Source organism: Neoarius graeffei, chromosome 12, assembly GCF_027579695.1.
Source record: "Neoarius graeffei isolate fNeoGra1 chromosome 12, fNeoGra1.pri, whole genome shotgun sequence".
NCBI lineage: Eukaryota > Metazoa > Chordata > Actinopteri > Siluriformes > Ariidae > Neoarius > Neoarius graeffei.
Window position 1 is genome coordinate 71,316,178 of NC_083580.1, and position 18,297 is coordinate 71,334,474.

Genomic DNA, 18,297 nt, shown 5'->3' on the forward strand with positions numbered 1-18,297 from the left:
ACGTATATCTGTGCCCATCCTAACCTTCTTTTTTTCCACAGTTTGTTCCCAGTTCTCTAAAGGAGTCTACGCCATCATCGGTCTGTATGACAAGAAGACCATGAACATGTTGATGTCATTCTGTGGAGCTCTGCATGTCTGCTTCGTCACGCCCAGCTTCCCAATCGACACCAATAATCAGTTTGTCATCCAGCTCAGGCCCCAGCTCCAGGATGCTCTGATCGGCCTTGTGGAACACTACAAGTGGACCAAATTTGTCTACATGTATAGCTCAGATTCAGGTAGGTGATATTCTCCAAGAAGACAAAAGCTAATCAAGTGAGTAGTAGTATGGCTTTGGACTCTGTTATTGTGCAGGCACAACTATAGCTTTGTGCTATAACACTAGTGTATTGTTAGTTTAGTTGGATGTATGGAATTTTTTCTTGTTCTTGCCAAGTTGCTGTGCTCATAGCTAGGTATGAATCCATTGATACTGATATTGGTGGAGCAGCACATCAGGGCATGTGACAGCCAAAAGCAGATGGCACAGTCCAAAATTGTGCTGATATTACTACGTACTGAGATACAATCTTTCTGAGATCCATGAATGGCCAAAATAATAAAGTAAGCCTTAAAAGTCCTAATTTATATCTTCCAAGCAGGGTTTATGGATTTACGCTATTACTATGACCCATCTTCAATATACATAACCAAAATGCTCAGCGAATAAACCATTCTTGATCTGTAATAAATACATGCAAACTGCTACAATTGGATTTAAGCTGTATAATCTTGACACAGTTTTGTTGTCCGTAAATTCATCCAATTTCGCCAATCAGTCAGAACTGTATTGCTTGAAAAAGCAGTGAGGTAGATGGTAAGAAGGTGAAAACATATAAATAAAGCAGACTTTGTTAGTCTGAAAATATATAAGATTAGATGAAGCCAATTCTATAGCCATCTGTGCAAGACTGCAGTACAGAGTGTTTCCAGAGCTGCGGGTTACACATCAATGTCCAACCGCATTCAGATAGTTGATAGTTGAATCAGTAGTGAATGCCAGCTTAGAGAAGTTGACTTGTTTTTTCGATGCTACGGAGCCTGGAATTGAACATGGCAGAAAAACCGTAGGTGCTAAAGAAGGCAGCTGAGCGTGCTTAAAATCCTTGAAGATGTTTCACCTCTCATCCAAAAGGCTTCTTCAGTTCTGTCTGACTAGTGGGGGGTTCCAGGTATTTATCCTCTAGTGGACCAAAAACAACCCTAAGGAGAGTCGTTGAGGTCACATGGGTCGTTGACCCTCTCAGTCATCCTGTAGGTTATTAGGGTCACTGGAGGCCAGGTGTGAATAGTGTTAGCAGCCTAGAGGGTCGTTAGGGTGATCTGTGGGTTGTTGGAGCTCTCTGCCATCATGTGAGTCATTAAAGTCAGCTGAGTCTTGGTGTGGATGTGTATTCAGTTTTCTGGTAAGTGTACCAAGGACTGCACTGTATGTGACTTGTGATAACACTTCTCATTTAAACCAAAAAGTTCTATTTTGGTCTCATCCGTCCACAAAACATTTTTCCAAAAGCCTTCTGGGGTCTCCACATGATCTTTAGCAAACTGCAGATGAGCGGCAATGTTCTTTTTGGAGAGCAGTGGCTTTCTCCTTGCAACCCTGCCATGCACACCATTGTTGTTCAGTGTTCTCCTGATGGTGGGCTCATGAACATTAACATTAGCCAATGTGAGAGAGGCCTTCAGTTGCGTACAAGTTACCCTGGGGTCCTTCGTGACCTCGCTGACTATTACACACCTTGCTCTTGGAGTGATCTTTGTTGGTCGACCACTCCGGGGGAGGGTAACAATGGTCTTGAATTTCCTCCATTTGTACACAATCTGTCTGACTGTGGATTGGTGGAGTCCAAACTCTTTAGAGATGGTTTTGTAACCTTTTCCAGTCTGATGAGCATCAACAACGCTTTTTCTGAGGTCCTCAGAAATCTCCTTTGTTCATGTCATGATACAGTTCCACAAACATGTGTTGTGAAGATCAGACTTTGATAGATCCCTGTTCTTTAAATAAAACAGGGTGCCCACTCACACCTGATTGTCATCCCATTGATTGAAAACACCTGACTCTAATTTCACCTTCAAATTAACTGCTAATCCTAGAGGTTCACATACTTTTGCCACTCACAGATATGTAATATTGGATCATTTTCCTCAATAAATAAATGACCAAGTATAATATTTTTGTTTCATTTGTTGAACTGGGCTCTCTTTATCTACTTTTAGGACTTGTGTGAAAATCTGATGATGCTTTAGGTCATATTTATGCAGAAATATAGAAAATTCTAAAGGGTTCACTAACTTTCAAGCACCACTGTATCAGTAATACCATCAGTAAGCTATAAGGAGCTTTCACTCTTACACTGCACTCTCAATTTCAGAATCAACAACTTGACCAAGACTAGCCAAGATCGAGTCAAAGCCAAGACTTAAGGGAGTTGAGACCAAGTCAAGATCAAGTTCAGATGAAAGCAAGCCAGTGGCAAGATTGAGACCTAAAACCATCAAATCTTTTCAAGGCCAAGCCTTTACATTAACAAGTTGGCTTCATTTTTGGGCATTGTGCCAATGATTAGGCATCGTTCTCTAGAAGAAGGAATCAAACTTTGTTCATGTGCAAAGAAAAGACAACATGAACATTATTTATGACTCTTGGTTGAAACCAAGACCATATTTAGCAAGGCCAATGGCCAAGACTGAGATGAGTCCAAATGAGTACAGAAAACATTTTGAGACTTCCTGATTGCTCCTACAGCCGTAGCAATGTCCTGAAACAAATTTGGCTTGGAAAAGATGACTCATTGACTATCTATCCATCCATCCATTTTCTGTACGCTTGTCTGTCAGGGTTGCAGGGGAAGCTGTGCACACATTTTTAAAGGGAATGGGAGCAATTGATTTAATTGGATATTGCAGCATCACAGCTAATCAAACACCCTAAAAACATTCACAAAACAGTTGTGAAAATACCAATGATATATCTGCCATATTCACATGCACATGATCTTGCACCCTGTTTATGTGATTGTGTCATGATAACTAAAATATGGCTGTATTTCCAACCATCCATTACCTGTAACTGCTTATCCTGTGCAGGGTCAAAGGCAAGCTGGAGCCTATCCCAGCTGACTACGGGCAAGAGGCAGGGTACACCCTGGTCAAGTCATCAGGGCTGACACATAGAGACAAACAACCATTCACACTCAATTTAGGCCAAGTTTACATTAGACCGTATCTGTCTTGTTTTCTTCGCGGATGCACTGTCCGTTTACATTAAAACGCCTGGAAACGCCGGGAAACAGGAATCCGCCAGGGTCCACGTATTCAGTCCAGATCGTGTCTGGTCCGGTGCTGTGTAAACATTGAGAATACGCAGATACGCTGTGCTGAGCTCTAGCTGGCGTCGTCATTGGACAACGTCACTGTAACATCCACCTTCCTGATTCACTGGCGTTGGTCATGTGACGCGACTGCTGAAAAACGGCGCGGACTTCCGCCTTGTATCACCTTTCATTAAAGAGTATAAAAGTATGAAAATACTGCAAATACTGCCCATTGTGTAGTTATGATGGTCTTTAGGCTTGCCATCCTTCCACTTGCAAGTGGTAAGTGACTTGCGCACAGCGGCTCAGTCCCGAATCACTGCTCGTGCACTACACTCGCGCACTCTGTGAGCTGCGCAGGGCCGGAGTGCGCACCCTCCAGAGGGCACTCGCTGTTCAGGGCGGAGTGATTTGGAGCGCAGCCGCTGAGGAGGAAGCGATGAGCCGCACTGACACATTTCTCAATTTACGTGCCGAATTAGTCATGTGATTAGCGTATCCGTGTATTGGCGTTGCTGTGTGCACGCGAATCGTGTATTGGTGTTGCTGTGTGCACGCTAATCGTTTTTAAAAACGTTAATCTGATGATCTGCTCTAATGTAAACCCCACCTTAGAGTCACCAATTAGCCTAACCTGCATGTCTTTGGGGGAAACCAGAGTAAACACCATACAAACTCCACACAGAAAGACCCCCGTCAGCTGCTGGGCTCGAACCCCAAACCTTCTTGCTGTGAGGCGACAGTGCTAACCACTACACCACCCATGGCTGTATTTGTGTAGAACATATTGTCTCTGAAGACAAGAGCAACCCAATACCTGTTTGAGAAAACAGGAAATAAAAAGCCTAAGGTGACTAGTGTTTCTGTACTGCTTTTATTTTTCTCTGAGTACCACATCTGATATCATAGAGGACGGGGTGCACTTATTTTTTTTTTTTTTTATGTTTGGAATAAGGAAGACTCACCGCTGCACTAGAGGATGTACTGATTTGTAATGAGGAGCTTTTTTGGAACCTGCAGTGACAACAGTGTAATGTAGAAAGTGAGGAGGAACATGATGCTGTTTGTAGCTGTTCAGCTTGACACAAAGAGTCGGTGTTATCCTGGCGTGTAATATTTCCACTGTCTCTGGTGCACTGCCTTCAGTTATGGCTCCCTGGTTACACTGAGATTCCACGGTAGAGGGGCTGCTAATTTGCTTTAGCCAAATGGCTTATGTGCCTTGATTCACTTGAGCTACCTTAATTAATCTGTAAATGATGAATTTACTATAATAAGGTGCAGGAGTAAATCTAAAAGTGTGTTGGAAATATGATAAGGCAGTTGGTCTGTGCACTGAATGAACTGAAGGCTTTATGATGCAAGGTTCTGTCGAGGAATAATGACCGGGCTCGGAGTAAACGTGTTAGTTGCGTACATACAGTAGGGGTAACTTTGCATCGGTGTACTATGTTATAACATTTAATTATCTTGATTAACACTGATTATCTTGTTTTACAGTGGCACCTGTCAAGGGGTGAGATATATTGCACAGAAAGTGAGCAGTCAGTTTTCGAAGTTGGTGTGTTGGAAGTTGAAAAAATAACCTCAGTGAGGCTGGAGCTCATACCGGCCACTGTTGTTGTGTGTGAGTTTGAAATCTGATCAATCCTGTGGAAGGAGTAGCGATTTTTGTGAAATTGCATATGACCCCTGTGTAGCCGCATCCATGGCAGGTGGCGCCACCTGGTGAACAACTCTTGTTGGAATGTCTTTGGAGTCTTCTGAGTGAGTTTCAGTGAAAACTGAATAATTATAATGAAATTATGCACTGCAGCTTGCATATCATAATATATAATAATCAAATATACCGTATTTTTCGGACTATAAGTCGCACTTTTTTTCATGGTTCGGCTGGCAATGCGACTTATACTCCGGTGCGACGTATATATGTTTTTTTTTTTCACCGCGGAATAACTGGAGCTGATGCGGAGTCTGACGACAGCCACGCAGAAGAAGAGGAAACGGCGCTTCATCTGCCGCTGGAGTTGGCAGAGTTGTTCAGAAGCGACACCGAGGATGAGGAATTCAATGGATTTGCTGATTTGGAGTGAAATCATCAGCTTGATAAACTTGATTGACCTGTGTTTTATTATTAATGATAGGGCTATAGTTATTTAAATAAGTTATGTAGTGATTTTAGGCAGTGCTTAATTTGTGAAGTGGGAGGTCCCAGAACGCAGGAGGTGGGTGGGTCCGGCGACTCAAAAAAAAAATAAAAAAAAGGCGGGGGATGGTTTACTATAACTTAAAGCACATGCGCTTATTGTGTGTGTAAAATAATAATAATAATAATAATAATAATAATAATAATAATATCAGACATTATGATCTTAGAAAACGCTTTAGTGACAAACAGTTACAGACAGTAATATTTCGTGATATATTATAAAATATTAATTTTTATTAGTCTATATATTAAATTATATATTACATTTATCTTCTAAAATAACAGACTGTACTCATCACAACCGGTTTATTTCACCACTGGAGATCAGATCACACAAGACATGAGTTAAATGACTCATTTTAAGGATTTAAGTAGGGGATTTAAAAGCGGTTGTTGTTTTTTTTTTTCACTAGACGGTTGTTTTTACTACCGTACCTGTCTTTGGAGATGATATACCTATAGCCTACTTGACCTCTGATTTGATGAAATAAAATTCGACAAAAATGAAGAATGACCCTCCTCGATGATGACTACAGCTTTAATAACACAGATGAAAGAGCCATGGGGCGATAATAAGCCCTACCGGGAAAAATATTCTAAACGCAAACTGATTAATGCATCAGTAATAGGCTACTAATATTAGTTATAATAATAATAATATAGGCTATTAGTAATAACGATAGTGATAGTATTAAAGATAGTATTAGATATTTAAAATAATCAGACTAGGCTACTTACAGGGCAAAGGGCGCGTTATCACTGCTCAGCTGTTTGTTTATTGTAAGGCCCGGTCACACAGCGCTTTACGGCTTTATCACGGCCAAAACCCGTCAAAAAGTGCTCTCCCGTGAAGCAGACGATGTTGTTCGTGTTGATGTCGAAGTTAAGACGTGTTACAGTCGATATACAGACGTGACAGGACGCAGGGGAAAATCGGAACGGCGTCGGACGCGGCAAAAAGTTTTGGACTGCTCAAAACTTTAGACCGCGGACAACCACGGCCGGCACACGTGGTAAAGACGTGCAACACACGTGAAAAACACGTGATAATCAGTGTCCCGGCCGTTATTAAAACTTGGGGAGACGTGGTAAGACGCGAAAGTTTGGCGGTCTATCACGGGCAGAGCATGGTCATCGGACGGGTGTTACGCGTTGGTATCACGGGATATAGCGTGTGTTTAGTGGCTTATCACTGAGAAATGGATTTTTCCGCGTACATAGCACTGTTTAAGCCCGTTAAACGACGTCTCAAACAAGTTCTAAATTCGATTGATCACTGTCTAATCACTTCTGCATCACTTCTGATTTACGGCATGTATAAATACCGTAATTTTCTGAGACCTCGGCACTTGCAGTCTAGATGTCAAGGGGTGAACATGAACCCTCAACGCTGTGATGTCCTCATCTTAATGCTCCAGCACCAACAGAACCAACTGATACAGGCTCAACATATCCTTGCTGAGAGAAGAAGAAGGAGGAGGATGAGGAGGGTGGTACGGAACATCTGGGTGCGTGGCTGGACTTGGTTAGCTGTGCTTAGGCAGTGCTGCAGCAGTGAAACAGCCGCCGACGGCCATACCCCGTACAAAGCACGGCAAAGCCAAAATTGACCAAAAATTAGCACTTACGACCACGTCCACCAGATTTTTGTATCTTTTTGTACGTGATATAGACGCGGAGTGCTGTGTGACCGCCCCTAAATAAACAATGCAGTCGCGCAGTAACCACGCGCCGCTTATCAGATACAATCACAGATTCTATGGATAGAATAACCCTTCAAAAAAGTGCGACTTATAGTCCGGTGCGACGTATATATGTTTTTTTCGTCTTCATAATGCATTTTTTGGCTGATGCGACTTAAACTCCGGAGCGACGTATAGTCCGGAAAATACGGTACTATGCACTGAGAGGCTCCAGTTGAAATTACGGATTCTCTGAGGTGACTGGCATAGTACTATTTTGTGAGGGGCGCAATACATGCAGTCACCAAAGAGAATCCATAATTTCCACTGGTGCCTCTCAGTGCATAGTATATTTGATTTATATCCCTCATCAAAAAATTCCAAATTAAAAGTGTTAAGATTGAATCTCGGCATAAGCACAGAAGAGGCAGCCCTGACTGTTGTTTATGTCGGCGTGACCTTCAACCTGCACATGTGCAATGTACCATGCTATCGCCTGCCTTGCTAGACATGATGATGATACGTAGATCTACACACGCAGAAATGCTCGCGGAGCCATAGCTGTGACTCGAGTCGGCTGTATAGCTTGAAATTCTGATGTCGATTCATGGTATATCCAGGATATACTACGACTGACTCACACCATATCCATTTTTTTAAATTTTGGATGTCACAAGATATATTGCTTAATCAATCATGGAACTATTTTATGTCACTTGAGCCATCCTTGGCCAATCCCTGCATGAGAATTTTTTGATAAGGGATATTTAACAGTTATTCCATGAAATCGAGTCGTATCTGAGCTGATAGCTGCGCCTCGTCTGCGAAAAGCCATGTACAGCCAGATTGAGTGGAATAACTGTTTTATTCTATCCACATTCACTGGATTTTGATAAACAGGGCATCTTTATTTTTTTTTTTTTTTTGCAAATTTGCTAAATAAAAGCTTTACATAAAATGTGCGACAAAATTATTTCTGCTTCGAATGTAAACAAACTGGTAAAATGACAGTAGCAATTTGTGAAAATGCTTTATTAATAATATTTGACAAATAAAAAAAAGATACATTTTTACCATGAAATACTTTAATTCCATATTTTGTTGCTTTTTTTTTTTGTATTTTGTGGGGTTTTGTTTTTGAGTCGAGTTTTTATTTCGTCCTCGGTTGGTTCAGTAACATGCTCAGCCATTTTGTTGTTGTTCTTCTTCTTTAGTTTTTTTTTTTTTGGCGGTTGGCAAACCAACTTAAAGGTGCATTACTACCACCGACTGGGCTGGAGTGTGGAACAGGAGCTATTGGGGGGTGGACTCAATTCTTTTAGCAATTTCTGTTTCTTTTAAATACTTGATAATCAAAGTGATCAATCTGACTTGATGCGCGCCAGCATTTTTTTCTCTACTCACAGTATATGAGCTGATAGCCTAGTAGTAGAGTAGCCAATCAGAGCGCACGATTACTCATATCCAGTGAATGTGGACAGAATAAAATACAATATATAGTAAGGCTTTACACTGTTGCTGTAACTACCATTGTATTGGACAGTTTACCGTACTTGGGCGGCACGGTGGTGTAGTGGTTAGCGCTGTCGCCTCACAGCAAGAAGGTCCTGGGTTCGAGCCCCATGGCCGGCGAGGGCCTTTCTGTGTGGAGTTTGCATGTTCTCCCCGTGTCCGCGTGGGTTTCCTCCGGGTGCTCCGGTTTCCCCCACAGTCCAAAGACATGCAGGTTAGGTTAACTGGTGACTCTAAATTGACCGTAGGTGTGAATGTGAATGGTTGTCTGTGTCTATGTGTCAGCCCTGTGATGACCTGGCGACTTGTCCAGGGTGTACCCCGCCTTTCGCCTGTAGTCAGCTGGGATAGGCTCCAGCTTGCCTGCGACCCTGTAGAACAGGATAAAGCGGCTAGAGAGAATGAGATGAGATGAGTTTACCATACTTCGCTAGCAGGTCCATGCTCTTGGGTTTCTTTCTTTTTCTGTCATCTAACAGGTTCAGCGATGGGAGTATCTAGATGATGCAAACTGAATTGTAAGATTTCCGAAGCATCCATCATTCCATGATTGCCTTTAGTGTTAAAAAAGCTGATGTAGATTTAAACATAAATTAAAATGGAAGTGTAGCGTTTCCATCAGATATGCTTGATACAGACACTTCAGAAACAGTGTTGCTGCAAATTGAACTGTTTTGCTATTGATAATTTTTTAATACTCCCATTCCCAAGGCTTTTCAGAACAGAGTTATGCCTGTGGATGGCTGTCAGGCCAATGATGGGCTGAAGCACAGATTTCAGATTGAAAATACAGTAGATTTCAACTGTGAACACGAACTTTGTGGGAAATTATTGCAACAATTTATTGTTCTTTAAATGAATATTCATCTTCACAGAAACCCTGTTCTCTGTCTCAGGCCAGTACATCAGAAGATATGGAATATAGTTGGAGTTAGCACCATGTCCTTCTGTTATCTCAGCTCACTTCGTTTTAAGTCAACTGATCACACTTATGACTAAACACAATGCGGATTCACACATTGTCAAATTGATGGCTGAGCCCAGTGACTGTCTCCCATTTCACAATCAGCTACTCTGTAAAGCCTGCACACTTCTGTGAAACACACACACACGCACACACATTGAGCACCTTCAGACACAATTTCAGTGTTGAAACCATATTAAATGATTTAAATTAAATTATCTGCTTTAAACTGGATTTTTTTTTTTACAAAGTCATTTTAGTGAGTAGTAGAACTTGCATTAAAATGGGAAAAAAATCAATTTGGGAAATATATGACTACTCATCTCCTGGGATGATTTTTTTTTAAATGCATACATAACAGTCTCTAGAGTTTGCACAGAATTGTGCAAAAATAAAGCAAACAAATAAACATGCACTGAGTGGCAGGTATACCATGCAAGAAACACCTTGTTAATGAGATGAGTCAGAGGAGAAAAACCAGACTGGTTCAAGCTGACAGGAGGGTGACGGAAATTCAAATAATCACCTTTTACAACCGTGGTGGGCAGAAAAGCATCTCAGAATGTGCAACACTTCAAATGTTGTGGCGGATTATATTATAATTAAATTATATTGGCTGGCGTTGAGTGGTATCAGATATATTCCATGATGAATGGAATGGAATATATCTGGTATACCATGAAAACAAAAGCCATTATTATTATTATTATTATTATTATACATACACACTCTCTTTTCCAGTTTTTCAATGTCCATTGGTATGTTTTTCTCTTGTTATCAGAGGGGAACCGTCAGGGCCTTCTAAGCGTTCAGAGAAGGCCTAAACATGTCAGCATTTCAAATGTTCTATTTAATTTCTTTCATTCTTTAATTTATTTCATAATTTCATGATAATTATTCTCTTCTAATTCTAATTTGGCCTCATTCTTAATCAGTGTTGGGAGTAGCGCGTTACAAAAGTAACAAATTACTGTAATGCATTGCTTTTTGAAGTAACGCGGTAATGTAAGGCATTACAGAAAAAAATTGGTAATATTTTACTCGGTACAAATGTCAGTAACGCGCGTTACAATGCATTTTTAACCTGGAATGAAGTGGTGGGCTTTTTTTTCCTTCATACAAATTCGCCAAAATCATGCGAGATCAGCAGAGGTGAAACGTCCGCGCAAAATGTTTCACTTCCTTTTCCTTTAGGCTAGTCAGACAGGAGAGAGAGATGAGTGAACCTGCAGCTGATCGAACGTCGGATAGCACATTCTCCAGATGGGCATACGCCCATTACTTTAAGTTTGTGAAAAATAAGGATGTGAAGAACATCGTAGTCAAATGCACTTTGTGTGCTAAACCTAAAGAACGGTCCACTTCCCGAAATAGCACTAGTAATTGAACTAAGCATTTCCAGAGGTGCCATAGTAACATGAAGTTAGCAAGGAAGCAAGCGGAGGATGAGAGTGGCGATAAAATCACCAAGCAGTCAAAATTAACGTTCTGCCGCTCTGAGATGCTCCTTCAGCCTCAGGAGGTTAGGAGACTTGTGGCGGAGTATGTTGTTGAAGATATGCTGACAGTTTGTTTACATTTTTGTCCTGTATAACTGAGTTTTTTTTTTCTGGTCGGAAGTCAGACTAAAGTGATTGAGCTGCCTTTCCTTCGAGGGCTAATATGCCTAAGCACTTCAATATCATTAAAAGCACTTTGATTTTATTTCTAATTCTGTTTTTCGAAATGTGACTGGGTAGCCTCATATAGCTAATAGTCATTGTCTAGCCGTGATTTAAAAGGCTTGTGGGGTTTTTTTCAGGCCAGTTTTATTGTAGGCTACGATTTGCCATAATATGTTCATTTTTGTTAAATTTCTGAAATGGAGTCATATCCCTTAGGGCTAATCTTTTTTTTTTTTATGAAGCATAAACTATGCTTAAAGCTGTAAACTTGAAAACAATAAAGGCATAGAAATGCTAATTTTGTATCCTGTCATATCTTTAGACATTACAATACAATACAGTTCAATTAATGTTAATATGAATAGGCCTAAAGTTACAGTATTTCTATCACAATTTGCCAGACTTTCACCTTTTGTCTGTTCTTGCGATGATTGTTCCTTGTATTGTTCCTTGTCCATGAGCCGTCACTGTGGCTATTATATTCTAGTGTTTTTAACCATAAGCCTCGCTCAGTCAGATACCACAGCACCTTCCACTGGATGTGTGATGAGCTAATTGAGCGTCTTGAGCTACATTTAGATTGCCAAATCCATACTTCCAGTTATTTTGGTGAGAGTAACTTAAAAGTAATGCAATAGTAGTGTAATGCCTTACATTTTAAATACAGTAATATTGTAATGTAACTAATTACTTTAAAATGACAGTAACAAGTAATAAATAATGCAAAACAGTTTTGAAGTAACTTGCCCAACACTGTTCTTAATTTCCCTGAGGAAACCCTCCCGAAGGGATCAATAAAGATCTAATCTAATCTAATCTAATCTAATCTAATCTAATCTAATCTAATCTAATCTAATCTAATCTAATCTATCAAATTTGCTTCAGAAATGAAAGGGTTACTGTCCTGAAAACATTAAAATTGAGTTATCCAATGAGATTGTTTTGTTTGTTGTGTCTAGGCTGAGAAGAGTTTAGAGCTGGCTCATTCACTGGTTAGGACTTCATTGCCGGGACAGAAGGCCATGGCAGTGTACGTTTATGTAGGAAGTGACGGATGAATTAACCAATCAGATTTTGATTTATAGTGGGAGGGACTAAAAATTTATCACCCTCTGCCTTCTCGAAGGCCAACACGAGCTTAAAGGCCAATTTATGCTGACAACGCAGTCCTCGCAGATGGCGTCGCAGATGGCGTCTACGTAGCCCCCCCTTCGCAGACGCTCTGTGCGCACCTCCCAAAAATTGTGACCACCGCAGAAGCGTCGCAGACAGCGTCGCAGACAAGAGGGCTCTGATTGGTCCACTCTACATCCGCTGTACACGCACTTCCGCTTCCCTACTTTCCCGGTTTGTTTTGTTTTCACGACCGCCATTTTTAAAAACACGAGCGAAGATGGAGCAGCACGAAGAGCGGTTGATCGAGGAAGTGAGGAAGTACGTACATCTATACGACTCCAGTTCTAGTCATTATAAGTAACCGGAGGATAAACACTCCACTAACCACACCCACCAACTACTCCTAGCGACTTCGCGCCCCCTTGCGTTGTGGTGGTGAATAACATCACGCACGCCTATTACTCCCCGCTCAACGATAAATTACAACTGTCTGCGAAAAGCTATCTGCGAAAGCCTTGTCGCAAGAGCATGCAGAGGCCCTAACTGTGAGTCGGCACCGGGAGTGCAGCAGTGAAGTCACCTTCCAGCCGGTGTAGCACTCATCAGTAGTTTTAACGAATGCTAATAAAGCAAGCCAGTGTTATCTATTGAGAGCAAGGAGCACAGGCTAATGAACAAGAAACTAAGATTTCTGTCTCCAAACTCTTCTTCCACGCTGCATGCTCACTACAGTATTTTTCACTCAGACTCAAGTATTCCTTTCCCTCTGTAATTTACTTAGTTACTTTTAAAATCAACATCGACAGCTACACACAACGGCGCAACCTGGTAGCCTGCTGCTAATCCCTTGCAAAATCCTTTGTCCTGTTGCTTTTTTGGTGTTTGGCTAAGTTTTGGCTGAGCTCGAGTCCCAGCTCTAATAGTAACGGTTCACCAGTGCTTGTAAATATATGTGAAGAATATCTAATGAAGGTTTGGTAGCCTTTTGGGTGTTCAAGGCTTTTTTAGTTTCAGTTTTCAGTTCATTTATTTAGTGCTTAATTATAGCATAGCTAATCCTAGCACTGGATTAGCCTTGTCTTTCTCTTTCCCGGGGAACAAAGAAATGCTTCTTTGCATGCGCAGCATAAAAGTTTTGTCATCGGATATTCGCATCAGCTCCGACGTGTGACTTCATGTTGTTTTGACAACCATGCAATATCGTAAACCATATTCAACGCTCATTCTCCATTGGGTAGAGTGATGTAATACACATAGGATAAGTGATATGCTAACAATATTGCATGCTATCAAACTAAATGAATGAAACCTGGTAGAAGGGAATAGAACACATTTTTATTCCATCGAAAACGTGTCCTGTATGTATAATAATATATTGTATTGTGTTGTATTGTATTGTATGACTCTGATGAGTTTACCTCTTTGCGACTCCTTATGGCACTAGGACTGCACGAAATAAAATTTCCTTTTGAGATTTCTTCATTGGTTTCCTGCTGCACTGAGTGAATGGAGAGCTCTGTCCAACAAACAACAGTATAGAATAAAGAAGGATGAATAGCATACCTTGCCCACATTTGCATATCAAAACAGTAGAACAGTCGGTTAATTGTTAATGGATGTGTGTGTCTAATTTTCACCATCGCTGAACTGAGCATGGTTCGAGAGCACACTGACATCTCTGGAATCCCCCCCCACTGCGCTCCTGTTGCCTAGATACTGCAGCGCTCAAGTGCACAGCTATTTTCAAACTTTTAAGCGAGTCCTCTGTTTACGTGTGTGTGTGTGTGTGTGTGTTAGAAAAGAAGCATTTCTGACCTTTTTTTTCCCCAACACTCACAAGTAGACAGGTAGAGTGAAATGTCAGTACTTGCGTAAATGTATTCGTCAATAATGGAATGGGGACGTGAACACTGCGTGCAGTCTGAATGCAATTAAACAAGCTGTCGATGTGCACTTGCCAAGTGTGTTTGTCGAGTACATTAGCAATAAATCGGATGGCCATAAAGATTCAGGCAACGCACTCTGGCCAAATCGGCTTTAAACACAGAGCCGGCTTTATTTACAGGAAATGAAAACAGCACCCGAATCTGCTTCAGACAGATTCATTTTGTATTTGGCCCGACGTTCAGTGAATGTACGAGGATCAGGTGAGTTTGAGTGACAGGAAGAGGGGGCGACACTGGCCCAGACCTCTTCTTCTTGACCAGTTCTTTAGCTCATCTGCTTCTGCTTCCTTTCTTATCGGCGTTGTTGCAGTAGCGTGACGCGACACTAACGCGAGACAGATAGAATGTGGGCTCTCTCACTCGGTCTCTCTCTCTCTCCCACCTTATCTGCAGTTTAGTGCTGCTCAGTGGGTGATAAAGCTGGTCTGCTCTCCGGTGTGAAACAATTTCACAGCTGCTGAGATCTGCCCAAATGTGCCAGCATGCACAGACGACTGGAGAAGCGAAAGCACAGGCATGGCCAAAACTGGGGAGGCATTTCAAAAGGCAATCTGACACAGTCTTTTAATGAACGACGTTCAGCATTGTCGTCAACTCACTGCTCTTTTTACGAACTGGTTAAAAAGAACAGCGACCAGTTTGGACATTTGTTGGGAAGGTAAAGTCTCTTAATTAACTGTGAAATTGAATGTGCTGAATGATAAGGGCAAAAATAAGAATCATGACCAAGTTCCTGAACACTGAAACGACAATTAATTATTGAGGCGATTTTTGTCCCTGAATAATTTTAAATCGTCTTTTCTTTTGCGTTGTATTTTATAATCTGCTATTCATTTGAATGTGTAAATTATTGAATTGAAATAAGGATCGTGCCTTAGTCATGTTCATTTCGTGGCTCGGTAAATGCAAAATATAATAACAGCTACACAATCAGTCAATAAATAAGTCACCCAATGAATAAGCAAAGCACTTTAGCATGGAAGCATGACTATTAAATGTTCAACCAAATTTTTTTTTTAATCATCAAATGATAAACATAGCTAAGTTTTGCCCATGTATCCTACACTGCAAAGAAAAAACAAACACATTTTTGAAAAAAAAAACCGAAACCTTACTAAGTGAAAATACACTCTATGGCCAAAAGTTTCTGGACACCTAACCATCACACCTATACCTGGTTACATTACAGGCATTTAGCAGACACGCTTATCCAGAGCGACATACAGCATACCCAGAGTGGCCTGGGGAGTGGTTGGGGGTTAGGTGCCTTGCTCAAGGGCACTTCAGCCATTCCTGCTGGTCCAGGGAATTGAACCAGTGACCTTTTTGGTCTTAAAGCTGCTTCTCTAACCAATCTTCTCTAACTGTTTCTTCCCCAAACTGTTGCCACCAAGTTGGAAGCACACAATCATATCAGATGTCTTTGTATGCATTTTTGCTTTGTAGTATAACATTACCTTATATTACTTATCCACAGCAACATACAACATACCCAGAGCAGCCTGAGGAACAGTTTCAGCCATTCCTGCTGGTCCAGGAAATTGAACTGGCGACCTTTTGGTCCCAAAGCTGCTTCTCTGACCATTAGGCCATGGCTTCCCCCATTACAATCTCTCTTCACTGGAACTAAGAGGCCCAAACCTGTTCCAGTATGACAGTGCTCCATGAACAAAGTAAGCTCTGTGAAGACATGGTTTGCCAAATTTAGAGTGGAAGAACTTTAGTGTCCTGCACAGAGCCCTGACCTCAACACCTTTGGGATGAACTGGAACACCGACTGCACCACCAGGCTTCCTTGCCTGACTTCACTAATAGTCTTGTGGCTGAATGAACACAAATCCCTACAGCTACACTCCAAAATCTAGTGGAAAGCCTCCAAAGAAGGGTGGAGGTTTTTATAACAGTAAAGGGGGGAATAAGTATGGAATGGGATGTTGAACAAGCATAATAAGGATGTAATGGTCAGGCGTCCACATACTTTTGGCTATGTAGTGTATCTTGTAGTTCCTTTTATAAACTTACAATGACCCAAGTAAGATTATAAACTTAATTCTAGATTGTTTTTTTTTTTTCCTTTTCAGGCTTGAAACAGTCAGGTTCCATCAGCAGATATTTAACAGTTATTCCACGAAATCAAGCCGTACATGAGCTGATAGTCAATGAGGTGCGTAACACCAAGTCGGCTATTATCCATGTACGACGAGATTGAGTGGAATAACTGTTTTGTTCTATCCACATTCACTGGATTTTGAAAAACGGAACATTTTTATTTTTTGCAAACTCAATCAATAAAAACTTTATACAAAACGTCCGCTTAGAAGGTAAACAAACCGGCGAAATGAGAGGAGCAATTTGTGAAAAATTCTATAATAGGAATAATTCTTGAAAAATAAAAAAAGCCATGTTCTTACCATCAAATACTTTTATTACCTCACCCATGATGGAGTAAGCAGGGCAAGGTATTGTAATGAGTACAGTTGGTTGGTTTGTTTGTTTGTGTGTGTGTGTCTGCCTATTAACAATCTAGCGTTTAGACCGTTACACCGATTCACTTCAAAATTTCAGGGTAGGTGGGCAATGGTCCGTCAATTACCTGGTTACATTTTGGGGGTAATCGGGTCAAGGTGAGAGTCAAGGTCACTGAAAAGGTCAACCTTTCAGTCAAAATAACATATTTCCATTATAACTCAAAAACGGTTCCCAATAGACATATGTTTACCATTATGAGCATATAGGAACTTCCATATGGCCTTTCATTTGGCACCATGATCTTTGATCTTGAGTGACCTTGAAAGGTCAAACTCAAGGTCATGGATTTTCAGAGGGCTGTAACTTGAAAACAGTTGATGGTAGACAGATATTTACCATTTTCCACTTATAGGAAGTGCCATATGGGCTTTCATTTGGCACCATGATCTTTGACCTTGAGTGACCCTGAAAGGTCAAACTGAAGGTCATGGGTTTTCAAAGGGCTCTAACTTTTAAAATGGTTCATGATAGCCAGATGTTTACCATTATCAACATATCAGGAGTCCCATATGAGCTTTCAGTTGCCGCCATGACCTTTGACCTTGAATGACTTTGAAATGTCAAACTCAAGGTCATGGATTTTCATAGGACTATAACCTGACAGCTGATGATAGAGAAATATTACCATTATCAACATATATGTATAAAATAAAGTGCTGCCGGGCGAGGTTTGTTTTGCTTCGCAACACTTGTTCCATATGTTGTTGCGTTTTTGTATTTTTTGGGCTTTTGTTTTCGAGTAGAGTTTTATTTCATCCTCGGTTGGTTCAGCAACACTCTCCGCCATTTTGTTTTTCTCTACTCATGGTATATGAGCTGATAATCTAGTAGTAAAGTAGCCAATCAGACCATGCGATTGCTCATACCCAGTGAATGTGGATAGAATAATTTTGCTTATTTTAAGCCTTTCTAGAAAGAAAAAAAAAACTTATCTGGCAGTATGGAAATTTAAAACTTGAAATGAATAAAAATGACTAGACATAATAATAATAATAATAATAATAATAATAATAATAATAATAAAAAATTTATATTTGTTATGCTAGAATCATATAGTAAGACTTACTCAACACATTTGTCAATATTCAAGATATTTTCCTTTGCTAAGATGTAATTTTTTGCAATGTAATGTGACATTTTCTACCATTTTCTCCGAGAAATTTGACAGTGTGTGCTGTTTTTGGTCAGACAGTTACCAAAGCCAGGATGAAATAGGAATTTAATGAACCAGAGCAAATAAAAATAATATCTATCATAAGCTAATTAGCTGTCTCAAAGCATCAGTGTTGTAGTTGATTCTTTTTATTAAAAAAAAA

The 18,297-nt window shown here is 40.6% G+C and overlaps 1 protein-coding gene across 2 annotated transcripts in view; it reads left to right on the forward strand.

Annotated features, from left to right (window-relative positions):
• Positions 1 to 18,297, forward strand: part of gria1b (glutamate receptor, ionotropic, AMPA 1b) — a 190,440-nt gene that overhangs the window by 35,599 nt on the left and 136,544 nt on the right. For both annotated transcript variants that reach the window (XM_060936357.1, XM_060936358.1), the window contains one exon: positions 42 to 281. In XM_060936357.1, coding sequence (XP_060792340.1) covers positions 42 to 281 — 240 coding nt within the window. The remainder of the gene's footprint in view (positions 1 to 41; positions 282 to 18,297) is intronic.